At 49.2% G+C, this 14732-nt stretch overlaps 1 protein-coding gene across 2 annotated transcripts in view; it reads left to right on the top strand.

Moving 5' to 3' along the window:
* The window catches only part of ALPK3 (alpha kinase 3), a 1238914-nt gene that overhangs the window by 759542 nt on the left and 464640 nt on the right, over positions 1–14732 (top strand). For both annotated transcript variants that reach the window (XM_069624457.1, XM_069624456.1), the window contains one exon: positions 7319–7466. In XM_069624457.1, coding sequence (XP_069480558.1) covers positions 7319–7466 — 148 coding nt within the window. The remainder of the gene's footprint in view (positions 1–7318; positions 7467–14732) is intronic.

Genomic DNA, 14732 nt, shown 5'->3' with positions numbered 1-14732 from the left:
CCGACAACCTTCTCTTATTAGATCAGACTGCGATAGGTCTACAGCGACAGCTAAAAGCACTGGAACTGTATGTCCAGGAAAATGGCCTGAGAATCAACCCAAAAAAATTGAAAGTTTTGGCCTTAGGATCATCAAACAATGCTAAGAACTTCAGGTGGTACCTAATGGGGGAAGTTTACCAGTGGTCCCGTCTTGGAATTTCTTTAAATGACAGCATACAAGATCGTCCGGGCGTCACTAGGTTAAGAAGTAAAGTTAAAAATCTGGCATCTCAAGCACTTCTAATCAAGCAACGCTACTGTTCCTTCTCTCTTCGACCACTCATCGACTTCTACAAACTAAAAGTATCACCCGTTCTGACTTACGCTGCTGAGGTTAACTTCTTTCTTGCCCCGGAGGTTTGGCGTTTGCTGGAAGGCCTATTTTGGAAAAGGGCTTTGAGATTACCATCATCCCTCCCCATTGAATGTGTGAGGAAAGAACTGGGGTTAACCTCACTGTACATTGCTATGGTCTGGAAATCTTTAACCATCTACAGCAAATGCCTGGATCCCCCGAAAAGAAGCGGATTCCTGGCCATAAACGAAGCACTGTCCGGCAGACAGATCCCAGCTCTAAATACATGGCAGAAAACTTGCAAAGGCATTCTGGATACCATTGCCCAAAATGTAGAAAGGCTAGCGCAAAACCCGTCCAGGGTAAAGAATAAACTCTTGGATTGGGACTGGATCATTACCCAGGACAGTCTTGTCAGGTTGTCCACATCGTTGTGTGGGCAGGCCTCCGTTGAGGCCCAAAGGACATGACGGCCCGGACGTGATGTCAGGGGAAGGGGGAGGTACAGGGAAGGTTTCGGTAGTTCCGCCGATGTATTTAATAAAGAAGGTTGCAGCATACCCCGGCTCCCGCGTTTCATTTCTGCGCAGGTAAGGGCCTACCCAGGGGACGCTTCAGTGAGAAGCGGAGCCCCAACACTGGCGACGAGCGGGCACGGACTCCTGCTGGCGCCTTGCCGAGGTCTGCGGTCGAGCAGTACAGCGCGTCGGCGCGCCTCGGGCACGGCAGGTGATTCTGTGCAGCCCCGCCTCCCGCGTGACAAGGGCCCGGGAACAACACACGGGCACCCCGCGCTCACCTCTCTGCCACACGAGGGAGTGTATGCACGCCCGGTGAGCCTGGCGAACGGGGGAAAGCACTCGGAGGAGTCCATCCTCTCGCTCCACGTCGTGGAACACGACCCCCCCCTCCCAAGAGCGATGTGAGGCCGGGCGGGCTCTGAGAACCAAAGCCGCGCCAAAAAGGGGTGAGTGAAGGAAGAAGTCCCTCCATACGCAGCAGGAGCGCTGCTAGAGCGGACACTGCGCCCCACATGCAGCAAAGAAGCAGACACTGCTCTGCCCAAGCCCAGTCACAAGCGCCATAGTCACCCACGGGCACACGGGCTCACCACAGCACCGCAACCATGTCGGACACGGCGAGCACGCCAGCATCCTCCTCGGGAGGGGCGGGAATGGTGGCAACGGCGTCTGGAAATGCTGATACAGCGCAAGATAACAGCCAACATGCACACCAGGAGGGAGGAGCATCCCAAGTCATGCACATGCCCAACCCTTTCGAGATTAGAGACACATCTAATCTAGGGCCCAAATGGAACATATGGCTCCGGGACTTCAAATTCTACACGGGCGCCATAGGATTGACGGATGACACGAGACTGAAAAACACACTGTTTATGGCAGTGGGACCGGCGGTAAGAGACATTGCGGGGGAGCTGCTGAACGTAGAAACAGTCACATACGGGGAATTACACGCCAAACTGTCTGAATATTTCGCGCCACATACAAATGTCGACTATGAAGGCCACATGTTCCACACAACAAGACAAGAAAAAGGGGAGTCGATAGACAATTTCGTGATGTGCCTCTGCATCAAACTGAAACATTGTGAATTCCACAGATATTCCAACGAAGAGGCACTCAGGTCACAAGTAATCGCTGGTTGCCTCTCGCAGCCATTTCGCAAGCAGCTCCTACAGAAACAAAGATCCCTGGAAGAAATTCTAGCGCTGCCCCACATGGAAGCAGCTGTGGACTCTCAACTGGACAGTCTAGGAAAAGTGTCCATACATCAACACAGTGAGAACACTGAGTCGATCAACAAGCTGTATACCCACCCCAATCAAGGCAACAAACACCTCGAAGCCACATGTTATAAATGCGGATACGAATACCCACACACAGGGGAATGCCCCGATGTAGGACAAAAGTGTGCCGCATGTGGGGGAATGGACCACTACAGGGCCATGTGCAAAAACGCCCCAACCCACACACCACCTAAACATCGCTACCAAGACAGGCGTCGGCACACCCGCCAGAGTCCACCCAGACCCGCAGTGGACAACGAAAGAAGGCACGCCAGAAAAGAAGACAGCGACCGCAGAAGCCGATACACGCACGAAGATAAATGCTCGTCAGAGGACACGAGGCGATCACACAGACGGCGTTTCGTAAGGTATGTTGAGACCAGGTCCCCCACTAGCAGCGACACCCCGTTGTCAGAGGAGGATCAAAGGAGGAAAGGATTCGTGTGGGCCCTACATGACAACACAGCGGCCACCCAACACAGCCCCATATTGACACTTCAAGTGAACGACACCCCACTACAATTTCTCGTAGACACTGGAGCGACGGTCAACATCATCAGTGAAAGCGCATATCAGTCCCTGGCCACACAGCCCAGGATTAGAAAAGCCACAGTAGACATATATCCCTATGGCTCCACGACACCCCTTCCATTTAAAGGCATGATCACAGCCTGGTGCACACATAAAGGGCACTCCGCAAAGGCCCCGCTATACATTTTGGACACCGCAGCTAATAGCGGATGCATTTTGAGCTTCCGGACGGCAGTAGACATGGGACTAGTGCACATCTTATACCAGCTGATGGCCCACAAGTACTTTGCCAAACCGGATGCAATCGAAAACTCATTCCCAAAGCTCTTCACTGGCCTAGGCAAACTGCGAAACAGGAAAGTACACCTCCACATCTATCCTCAGGTCAAACCAGTGGCCCAACACTATCGAGGTATTCCATTCAATATCCAGAGACAGGTGGAAGAAGAACTGGACAAGCTCATCAAAATGAACGTCATACAACCTGTGTCGGGCCCGACGCCATGGGTATCACCCATTGTCCCCGTCCCCAAGAAATCACCAGAAGGATCCATACGTTTATGCGTAGACATGCGCAGAGCCAACACAGCCATTGAAAGGGAGAGGCATCAGGTGCCCAGGATCACTGACATGGTCCATCTTCTTCACGGGGCGAGAGTTTTCTCCAAGTTAGACCTTACGAAAGGATACCACCAAATCGAAATCGCACCGGAATCCTGCTACATCACCACATTCGTCACCCATCTCGGTCTGTTTCAATACAAAAGACTCAGCTTCGGCATATCCTCTGCCGCTGAGATCTTTCAGGAGGAAATTCACAAGGTGATCAGACACGTCCCCAACTGCCTGAACTATTCGGACGACTTCCTGGTCTATGGAAAATCACAGGAAGAACACGACCTGGCACTGCACAGAGTATGCCAAGCGCTGGACGATGCAGAGCTAACCTTGAACAAATCCAAGTGTGAGTTCTCGAAAGGATCTCTGAGATTCTTCGGGCACATCTTCTCAGATAAAGGCATGAGACCCAACCCGGAAAAAGTAGAGGCCCTCAACTCAGCCACGCCCCCCATGAACACCACAGACCTAAGGTCGTTTCTAGGACTGGCCAGCTACTGCTCCAGATACCTGAAATACTACGCCACAGTCAGTAACCCCTTGCGCCTACTCACCCAGAAGGACACACCATTCATATGGTCGAAAGAGTGTCAAGCAGCGTTCGAGGCAATAAGGAAGGCCATCGCACAGGCCGAAGACATGGCATACTTTGATGCCAGCCGCGACACTGAATTAATCGTGGATGCCAGCCCAGTGGGACTCGGCGCCATACTGACCCAGAAAGACCCCAGGGAGCCACACATCACACATGTAGTAGCATATGCCAGCCGGAGCCTGACAACCACGCAACAGGCATACTCGCAAGCAGAAAAAGAGAGCCTCACGGTCGTCTGGGCCTGCGAATACTTTAATCTCTTCCTGTTTGGCAAGGAATTTACCATCATCACCGACCACCAGGCGCTGCTCACCATATACGGGAGCCCGAAGGCCAGGATGCCGCCGAGAATAGCCAGATGGGGCCTACGCCTACAGGATTACAGATTCCAAATACAGCACCACCCAGGAAAGGAGGAGAACCCGGCAGATTACTCTCCCGGCATCCCATGTCCACGACAGCGTCTCAACCGTCCATAGCGGATGCGTACATAAACTACATCATACATCACCTGCAACCACTCCCAGTAGGATGGCAGGAACTATTGGTACAGTCAGAGGCGGACCCAGCGCTGCGAATTGCTCGATACTGCCTACAGACGGACAAGACGACCCTCATGAGACAACAGGCCAGAGGAGAATCGGAAACTACGAAGGAAGACGTCAAGTGGTTGGACCAGGTCCGGGAAGAGCTGACAGTGGTAGAGGACAACATTATATTAAAGGGATGCAAGGTCGTCATCCCGAGAACGCTCCGGGAGTGGATAGTACACCTAGCGCATGAAGGACACAGAGGCGTAGTCGCCACGAAGCGCCTCCTTCGCCAGAAAGCCTGGTTCCCGCAGCTCGACTGTCTGGTAGAAACCGTCGTGGGAAGCTGCCACGTGTGCGTGCAAGTGGCGCCCCCGCCACATCCAAACCCACTACAGTCATCACTGCTGCCGAACAAAGTGTGGGAGGAGCTAGCAGTAGATCTATTCGGACCACTGAACAACGGGACACACGTGGTCATACTCAAGCTACCCGGACGCCCAGATAGTAGAAAGCAGCGCCACATCGAATGTCATCCCGGCACTCGACAGGATGCTCTCTGCCTATGGCATCCCCAAGATCATAAAGTCGGACAACGGTCCCACATTCATAAGTCAGGACTTCCAGCAATTTGCAAAGTACATGGGGTTCCAACATCGACGAATAACCCCCCGATGGCCCCAGGCCAACGGCATGGTCGAAACGTTCATGGCCAACATAAAGAGGACCCTCCAAATCGCCCATGTGCAAAACAAGCCGTTCGAGCAGGCCCTTAACCAATTACTACGAGAATACAGGCACACGCCCCACAGCACAACGGGAGTGTGCCCAGCAGACCTGCTTTTCCGGAGACCGATCACCACGAGACTACCGGAGGACCCGAGGCCACAAGAACTGACGCTGCTGGAACAAGAAGCGAAAGCAAATGACACCGCGAGGAAAGCAAAGACAAAAGAGATCACGGACAGGAAAAGGAGAGCTCGCGAGAACATAATGCAACCAGGAGACGAAGTATGGCTAAGCAACCCAAGAATCGGAAAGAAGAAGCCACCTTTGCACCCACCCCCCTGGTCGTGACGCACAAGAAGGGCTCCATGGTCACAGCACAAAGGGACGACTGCTCAATGGTGACCAGGAACAGCTCGCACTTCAAACGGGTTAGACTGACTCGAGAAGGCCAATGGACAAGGGACAGAGACAGCGACGAGGACAGACCACACGAAGAAGCGTACCAAGGAGACGGGGAAGAGTCAGAAGGCGAGGCGCACCTCCCCACACTCGCCAGGGAAGGACCAACCCCAAATAAGGCAAAACGACCGCAGAGGAGCCGCATGAAGCCAATGCGACTCATCGAGGAGATGGGGTAAGAGGGGAGCCCCTGGACTCGCATGTTAAAAAGGGGGGAGATGTCAGGTTGTCCACATCGTTGTGTGGGCGGGCCTCCGTTGAGGCCCAAAGGACATGACGGCCCGGACGTGATGTCAGGGGAAGGGGGAGGGACAGGGAAGGTTTCAGCAGTTCCGCCGATGTATTTAATAAAGAAGGTTGCAGCATACCCCGGCTCCCGCGTGTCATTGCTGCGGAGGCAAGGGCCTACCCAGGGGACGCTTCAGTGAGAAGCGGAGCCCCAACAAGTCTCAGTTAATTCTCGTCTATATCCTTGGGCTTAGACGAACATTACAGCAGAGGCACAGTGCTTCCATACCTCGACAAATTCCCTTCATACTCAGAAAGGCAACACTTTCTGTGATTCTGTTTAAACCTCCTGCCTACAAGGGAGGTGTTAGGAAGAAGGATTAAAAAGAGGGAAGATAGGATTGTGTCATGTCGTTGCTGCGGACAGGAGGCAGAAACTATACAGCACTTGGTAATGAGCTGTGTTCCACTCTCAGTCTTCAGAGAAAAATGGCTGGAAAAACACTTTGAGAACCTCAAGTCCAAACTTCCTCACGAGAAGTGGTCCATTTTAAGATGGGGAGGAAAAGTATCTTTGACTTTGGCATTGTTGAACTTTGTGAGAGACATTTTCTTAATCTTGGATACCTAGTTCTTTTGGTTTTTATTTTCCTCCCTATATAGTTGTTGACATTTTTCCTTTTTCTTTTCTCTTTCTTACCATTTAAGTTCATGTACTGCATTTAAAGTTTTCTTGGAAACTAATTGATGCAATAATAATAAAAAATAATAATAATTACATTCTTGTGCACCACCAAGAATGTTGTATTTAGGTACCGCATATAAGTTGAGGTCTCTGCTGTGGCATGGGCAGAGGTGGGGATGGAGACCCAAGAACACCATCCAAATGGGTGGTTGCTAGTTGTTGAAAGGACAAGTATTAGAGATGGTTTATTAGGCAATTAAGGTTTCATCTCTTAAATCACACCTCCTGCTCCTATGGCGTTGCTAGTGGGTGGCTAATGGGGCTATAGCCCCTGGCCTTTTGATTGTAGCCCCGGATAGAATCTCAGGAGCTACAACCAAAAGGCTAGCTAGCCCCCAGTCCCGACATTTCCGACATCAGCGTAGCCCCAGTCCTTTTCCAGACCTAGCAAACCCATTGCCTATATGTGCACTGTCGGCTAAAGGTCAGCGAGAAGAGAGCTGTGATCTCCAACTATTTGGCGTGTGGGACTGGAGCACTTATTTGTGTGCTCTGCAGTCAGCACTTCCACTCCCCAGAACCTCTCCCTCACACTGCTTTTTCAATGTACCAAACTTCAAATCTGGCCCACAGAGTGAACAAGAAATTCATACTGAAAGTGAAGCTTCAAAATTGAATGTTGAAAATGGTTATTATAGAATACATTTGATGACTTGCAGAGTGCATTTTCTGATATCTGGTGTGCCATATACATTGTAAACAATTTCTGTGATATATCTAACTTTCTCTCTCTTCTGCAGCCCCTCAGGTAATCCGTAAAATAAGAGTGGAACAATTCTCTGATTCCTCAGGAAATTTAAAACTTTGGTGCCAGTTTTTCAATATCCTAAGTGACTCAACCATATCATGGTTTAAAGACGAATATCCAGTGGCAGAAGCAACCCGATGGTAATCACCTACATTTGTATAGATTGAACTGTGCATGATAACGAATGTGTGTACACAAGTGTACATAACTAAAACAAATGAGGAAACCTATTATGGCAAGTCATAGATGGTCGGACCAAAGATTTGTGAGGTTCATTGGAGAAGAAATTGGGTTACTGTGTGCTTTAAAGTGCAGTTTTTGTCACAGACGTATGTAAAATCAATTGACAGTGATGAAGCGCTTGCAGGTGTAAAAATACCCTGTTTCAAGTCAAACTGTCTCTCACAGATTTATTTATTTCCCCCCATCCTTGATACACCTAAAAGAAATGTAACTGTGCCTCTTGACTCTCATCACGGTGTGGCTCTTGATCCAAACTGCACTACACATGCTTAAGCTGTTCAGCTATAGCCAACATGTTGCATCTGTGCTCTTCTGCGGCATCGGCAGTCAGTGCCATCCCCAACACTGAACCTGGCGCAAAGTGACACATGCTGCTGTTTTTAATCTTATATACACTTGTTCGTGATTTTTAATCATAGCATTAGTAGTGTAGAGGATTTTAAACTCAGCTTTGAGTAAAGGGAGAAGCATTTAGAGTAGTTTACCTTGGTAAACTGTTAGGACCTAAACTGGTCTATAATTGGCTTACAATTAAAGCACACTAGTGGGGTTCACTACAAATTGGGCGGTGTGGGTAAAATGTGGTGGTATTACTGTATACGGCTGCATTACCGCACCGGCCAAATATAAGTTAGGTGGAAAGTTGGTCGGTTCACCTCCAGCTATGAGCTGGAGGGAAATCTTCCAACTTTCTGCCAAATTTCGTCAGAATTACCACAGGTGGGATTACTGCTGCAGTAATTCTACCAAAATCACACATTGAGTCCAATAGACTCAAAATAAATGAGGATTTACACCGCCTACCGCCACTTCTAATCTGGCTGCAATACTGCCGGACCAAGTGGCTGTGACGGTAACACAGTTTAGTGGTATTTTGGTGGATTTACCACCGAAATACCACCCAACTTATAACGAATCCCACTGTCTAATTTAAGTGAAAAACCCTGCAGGTAAGATATTCTGATCTACTTGGGCTGCAACGCAAGCCCAAAGCAACTTTGATGTTCCTGTAGGTAAGGGTAAGAAGAGAAGCATCCCAACTGCTGCTGCTGGTTAGCACTGTAGAGCAGATGGCAGAGTGAAGACAGAATTAATTCAAGGGGTAGGTTGTATTACTGTGTAAAATAGAAAATGCTATGACCTAAAGTAGCCTATCACTGAAACACGCTGTTGCTTTTTGGCCACACTGGCCTAGTACTAAAAACGACAAAAGGTAACACATCAGTGCAAAGTGCGTGGGCAAGTGCTACTGCAGTCTTGCAGTTTGACTAGTGTTTGCTGAAATCTGAGTAGCCGTTATATCTGGGATCTACTTTTCTGCCTGGTGACTCAATGAGCAACAAACTTACATGAACAGGAGTAGTGTTTTGAAACTTATTCACAGTGCGTAGCATGCGCATCTGAAGTGCGTTGGCAAGTGCTACTGCTGTCTTGCCGTCCTACTGACTGCGGACCCAACAGCTCACTTTATTGCCAACTGCCCAGCGTCTTGGTAAACCCTATCCAGTGTAAGGTTGATAGCATATACAGGGTCCGGGTGAGTTTGGATTATTTTATACTTTGAGATATGTCTTTGTGCTACTCCTTGCGCAGCAAGTCTGTTGTTGTTTGTGTAGGGGAGGCAACAGATATGAGGACACCTGCTTTAGCCACACTTGGTGTCCCTATGGAAGGGAGTGTTGTCATTCTGAACGCCTCTCCTATCCTAACCTGTTCTGAGGTTAGGGCCACGCTGGATCTATCTAGTTTGTCTCACCCTGAAACTTCAGCTACTGCCCTCGCTAGTACGACGCCTGTCATGATTCTACATGGCCGTCCATTTCTTTCTGCCTGGAGGATTTGTCGCCGCTTGGCGGTGTCCATTTTCACTACCAACATGGCCGCCGCACAAAGAAACAAGTGCGCTCTAGTCTTTGGTCTTGTTGACAATGTCATCATTTAAGTGCCGCTGAGACATGTGTTCAGTGCATCTCAACGCTCGGTATGGTTACCCTGCTCAGCGCTTACTTGTGTTTTCCTTCCTTGCCCTCTCCTGGTAGTGCCACCCCTGGGTTGTGCTGCCTAACCTTCAGTGTTTCGGCTCGTTCCTGGAACGTCGCCGCTATCTGTAAGTCAGAATCTCATGCAGTACCCTTTGGGGCCACTACAGGTAATTAGGACTACAAGTTTGAGCACAATTTCACCTTTGGTACAAGCCTGTACTACACAGTAAAGTGGTAGCGATGGCTGAGCATCCAGACTTATCTCAAGAGTTTAAATGAGCAGTAGAACAAGTTACACAAAGGACCAACAATCACAGTGATTCAAATATCCACTAGTCAAGGTTTCTTGGTAAAAGAATATACATTTATTTTCTCAGTCAGTTAGAAAACATTACACTAGCAAAGCAGCTCAATATCACACACTAATAAACCACAAAAATACAACTGGTAATTAACTGAACACGTTTAGCTCCAAATGAAGTGGGAGCAAAATGGCACTTCAGATACTTATTAAAGGAGTAAAAAGACAAGGTTATAAGAATAGACTGCCCAAATGCATTCATAGGCAGGGCAAAGGGTTTCAGTTAGATACAACCAGCAATTCTTCTCAATAGGCCTGGGCCAAAGTCTATGGTTCAGAGTCCTTTGTATAGGATAGCACAGTTCTGGTATATAACGGTTAAGTCTTTGCCACGGAGATTAGAAGAATTTGAATAGGCAAAAAGTTCGACGAATGTTAAGGGAAGGACAAGCCTTCGTAGTTGAGCAAAGTTTCACACACTTTCTCGATGGACGAAAAGATTTCCAGACCGCGTTTGCACAGTACCTTGTCAATGAAGAAAGCTGTAGCTGAGGTAGTTGTTCCTGGCAGTTCGAGCAGATCACGCTGTTCCTGAGCTTCAGTCGTGGGGACAAGAAGGAGGACGTCGGGAGGTTCCGGCACTGCCCACGGATGAGGCCAAAAGCTGTAGCAAGATGTCGGTTTAAGGTGTGAGTGCCTTAAAGTCCACAAGCTGGATTCCTTCCCTCTGGCTATCCGGTTTTCAACAGCACTCTGATGAAATTTTGACCAGATGGGGACGGTGTCCAGATGGCTTGCGAGTTGGTTGTTCCCACCAAACTCAAGGGAAGAAGTTAACCTTGAAGGGCTTCTCTGTCGATGGAGTTTCAGGCAATTCGGACCTGCAGCAGGGCTTCACCGGTCGTCCAGGAGTTGCAGCAGTCCTCTTCCTTCAGATCGTCTGCGGTTCTTTCGTTCCAGTGGTCGACTCTGCTTTCCAAGTCCCAGAGACCTGCTTTTAAACAGTTTTCCCCCATTCATTCCAGCCTGGCTGTCACTCACACAGCAGGGTGGCTGTCCTTACCGGACAGCCAGCTGGCCAATCACGCCAGAGTGCATTCAGGTCTCCTAGGAGACTAAGCACAGGGAGTTTCGGGCACCTCCCTCACATCCTGTCCACCCCAGACACTCAGGTACCAGAGGAGGGCTTCAGCACTGAAGCCCGCCAAAGGCCAACAAGCAAAGGGACCAAACCCTTTGGCGCACAGAGACACACACGAGAAGGACCTTTCCTAAAAGAAATGGCAGAAAGAGATGACCAGAGTCTGTTTTTACAGATAGATCTTGGGTGCCATATTGAAAAACATGGCTGACCCGATTTCTAGCTACCGTTGTTAGTGGTAGGGAGAAATCATGGTAGTTTGATCTAAACCACTGCCACCAGCCATTTAAAGTAGGAAAGGTTAACATTTGACTGTTACATGAGTGTTTTGACTCAGGGGAAGCTTGGCAACCCCTCCAGCACTCTATAGGAAGATAGTGTGTGCTGGGTCAGTAAATTTAAAAAGACTAGTAAAGTCAATTTAACTTTACATGCTCTGGGAGACGGTAGTCAGTCCCAGAGAAGGTATTTAAACCTTGGGAAGTCTAAAAGACATCCCTGTGCCACTGCACTAAAGGTGATGTGTGACACACAGAAAAAGATGATGCCATCAGAGTTGTTTTTAAAACTCCACAACCAAGGAGCATAAAAGTAAAACACATCCAATATACATGGAAGAGTTGGAAAAAAAGGCTCACACTCTTCCCAGGTAAAAAAATCAAATCCTAGAAATCCAGCAAAGTTGCTGGAGGTCTCAAAATGTAAGGAAAATTAGCACATGTTGAGAATTCTCCCTAACACTATCCTTTCCACTTACCTTACTGTCTTGCTCGTGAGCTGTTGCTTGTGGGTTCGCTCTTGAACCGCTGTTGTAGTGCATGCTTCTGTCTATCTGGCGGCGGTGGTCGCCGTCCGTCTGTATTCTGATACTTGCACTATTTACTTCCTGGATTCCGGTTACGTTCACTCCTGGATCTCCTGCTGTGGAATAGTTGACTGTGTGGACCTCATGGATATCTCTGGTCTGCCTTGCTTGGGCAGTTGCCCTCGGTACTAGTCTGGTTGGTCTTGAGCCAGCCAGGTGGGGTCAGGGGAGGCTTGCCCTTACCTCCACGAACCCTGGTCCACCAAAAAGAAGGATAAAACTCCCACGAAGAAGAAGACTACAAAAACAAAGCAAGTGAGAAATGATTCTAATTCCTCAGATTCTGACAGTTTGAGACGCCAACAGATTGACAAACCTGCAAACATGGATCCCACACACCAAGATTTGTTGCGCGGCATTCAAGAATTATCAACTGAAGTCCAGAACCTCAAAGCAGAGAACTCCGCCTTGCGACAGTTCGTACTATCCAGGGATTCAGCATTCCCAGAAAGTGCATCCACAGGAGGCATAGTGGAAAGGTATGACGGAGCCCCAAAGGCGTTACTATCCTTCCTGGATTCATGTATGGTGCACTTCCCCTTCAAACCATACTACTTTTCAACAAACAGGGCTATGGTTGGATTCGTAGTATCGCATCTTGCTGGAAATGCATTAGCATGGGCTACGCCACTGGTAGCTGCTGGGGACCCCTTGTTAGACAACTACGATGGATTCTTGCAGGCATTCAAGGCCATGTTTGACCGTCCAGAGCAGGTGTTCTCGGCCCAGGAGAAGCTGCTCGAATTCCAGCAGGGCAACCAGGATATGTTGACATACGTGACCCGATTCAAGCAGTTAGCTAAAGAAGCAGACTGGTAGCCTGAGGCTTGTTTTACCTTGTTCAGAAAAGGACTCAATGAGGATGTGAAAGATGAATTGGCCAGAGTGGCTCGTCCAAGATCCTTCCAGGCTCTTCTAGATCTGTCCTTGCAGATAGACTTCTGTCTTCAGGAAAGAAAGGCAGAGAAAAGACGGAGTCGTACTCCTCAGTCAAGACCTTTCGCCAGTCTATCCCAGCCCTAGAGGAGCTCCTCAAGCAGCACAGACAAAAGCAGAACCAATGCAGTTTGGGGCTCTGAGAGGTACTCTGACTCCGGAAGAAAGAACTTGAAGAATCAACAGTGGACTATGCATGTACTGCGCCTCTGACAAGCACCTGTTCAGGAACTGTCCTATAGCCCCACCAAGACGGTCGGAAAACACCAGCGCCCAATCCTGAATGGAGCCCAGCTTCGGGAGAACAATGGTCATTCCTTTTTTTTTTTTTTAAATATATTTTATTGATTTTCTGAACAACAAAGAGCTCTGAAAAACGATTACATTAGGGCACATGCCCATATCAACTTCAAACAAGAACCGTAACTCTCCACTGTATTCACCCTCCCACCCCTCCCCTCAAAATCCCCCTTCTTGGGGCACAGGCTCCACGTTTCTGTGGATAATTTCTTCGGGCAGCGCTGACCGGACTTATAAACAGACACAATGAATCAGCTTTTCTTGAGAAGCGTACAATAAGTTCAATCCTGAAACTGGTTTCGGGCCGGGTGGAGTGGCCACATCACCTTTCTGGCTCGCAGTTTGTGCTGGCGAACACCTCCATGAATTGTAACCAGTCGGCCTCGAGCTGCGAGCTGGAGCCTGAAGTGCTGCTTTTAGTCTATCCATAAAATAAATGTCCTTGGCCACTGTCACCCATTCTCTCCTTGAGGGGAGTGCTGCTCTCTTCCATGTCCTGGCCCGTGCAGCCCTAGCTGCTAAGAGTAAGGAGCGTGTCAAGTCCAGGAGCTTCTCCCAGTGCTCATCCTTTTGCTGTAGCCCAAATAATAGTGTGAGTGGCTCCAACGGATAGACCCCTTCTCCCGCGTCCTTAAGCCAACTGAGCACCTCCGACCAATAAACTTGGACCTTCTCGCAGGACCACCACATGTGCCAATATTTGGCCCTCTCTCCGCAACCGTGCCAACACAACGTGGCAACGTCTGGGAACATCCTGGAGAGGGTGATCGGGTCATATTGCCACCTATGAAGAAGTTTGATGGCATGTGTCTTGTACTGGCAGGAAATAGATGTCTTGAATGCCCTGCTACATAATTTCCACCAGAGCCCATCCCCAATGTCCCAGCCCAGGTCCCTTTCCCATTTTCCTCTAAGACTTTTAATCGATCCCTCACGGGGGATTAAGAGAGCTCCATACAGGAGAGAGATGAGGCCTTTCATTTCCGTGTGGGAGTCTAGGATTTTCTCGACCGGGGTGAGCTTTCTTTGTATGCAGGGCTTTAGCTTTGGTTTCATGAGAATTCCCTTAAGACGAAGGTATAGAAGTGGGGAGAGCCTGCCAATTCCCAGAGCCTCCTCGAGCTCCTGGATGCTTATGAAGGTGTCCTCCCTCATTAGTTGGCCGACCCTGCAGAGGCCTGCGTCGAACCATGACTGATAGTGTTTGTGGCCTGGGATCTCCTTTAGCACTGGAGTGGACCAGATGTGGCTCAGGGGCGAGGGCCATGTCGTGACTTTCTCTTTATTTCCCTTCCCCGCTAGCGCTTTCCACATTGTACCCAGTATCGGGTGATCCCTGATTCTTTTGGGGAGCTTATTTAAAGGGACCCATAGCCATTCGCCTACGGTGACCGGGTGCAGGTAGTAGTTTTCAATGTATACCCATTGTTTATTGGGGTCCTCTCTAAGATGTGGGGCCAAGGTCCTGAGTTGGGCTGCCCTGTGGTAGACTGTCAAGTCCGGCAAAGCGACCCCCCCTCTATCTTTGGGGAGAGTGAGGGTCTCATACCCTATTCTGTGTCTCCGGCCCTGCCATATAAACTTCATTATGCGTCTCCTGGCTTCTCTGAGGTATGTGTTTGGGGCTTCCAAGGGGAG

The sequence above is a fragment of the Ambystoma mexicanum genome, chromosome 11 (assembly GCF_040938575.1).
Source record: "Ambystoma mexicanum isolate Mex_15411 chromosome 11, UKY_AmexF1_1, whole genome shotgun sequence".
NCBI lineage: Eukaryota > Metazoa > Chordata > Amphibia > Caudata > Ambystomatidae > Ambystoma > Ambystoma mexicanum.
This window is presented reverse-complemented; position numbering and strand designations above follow the sequence as displayed.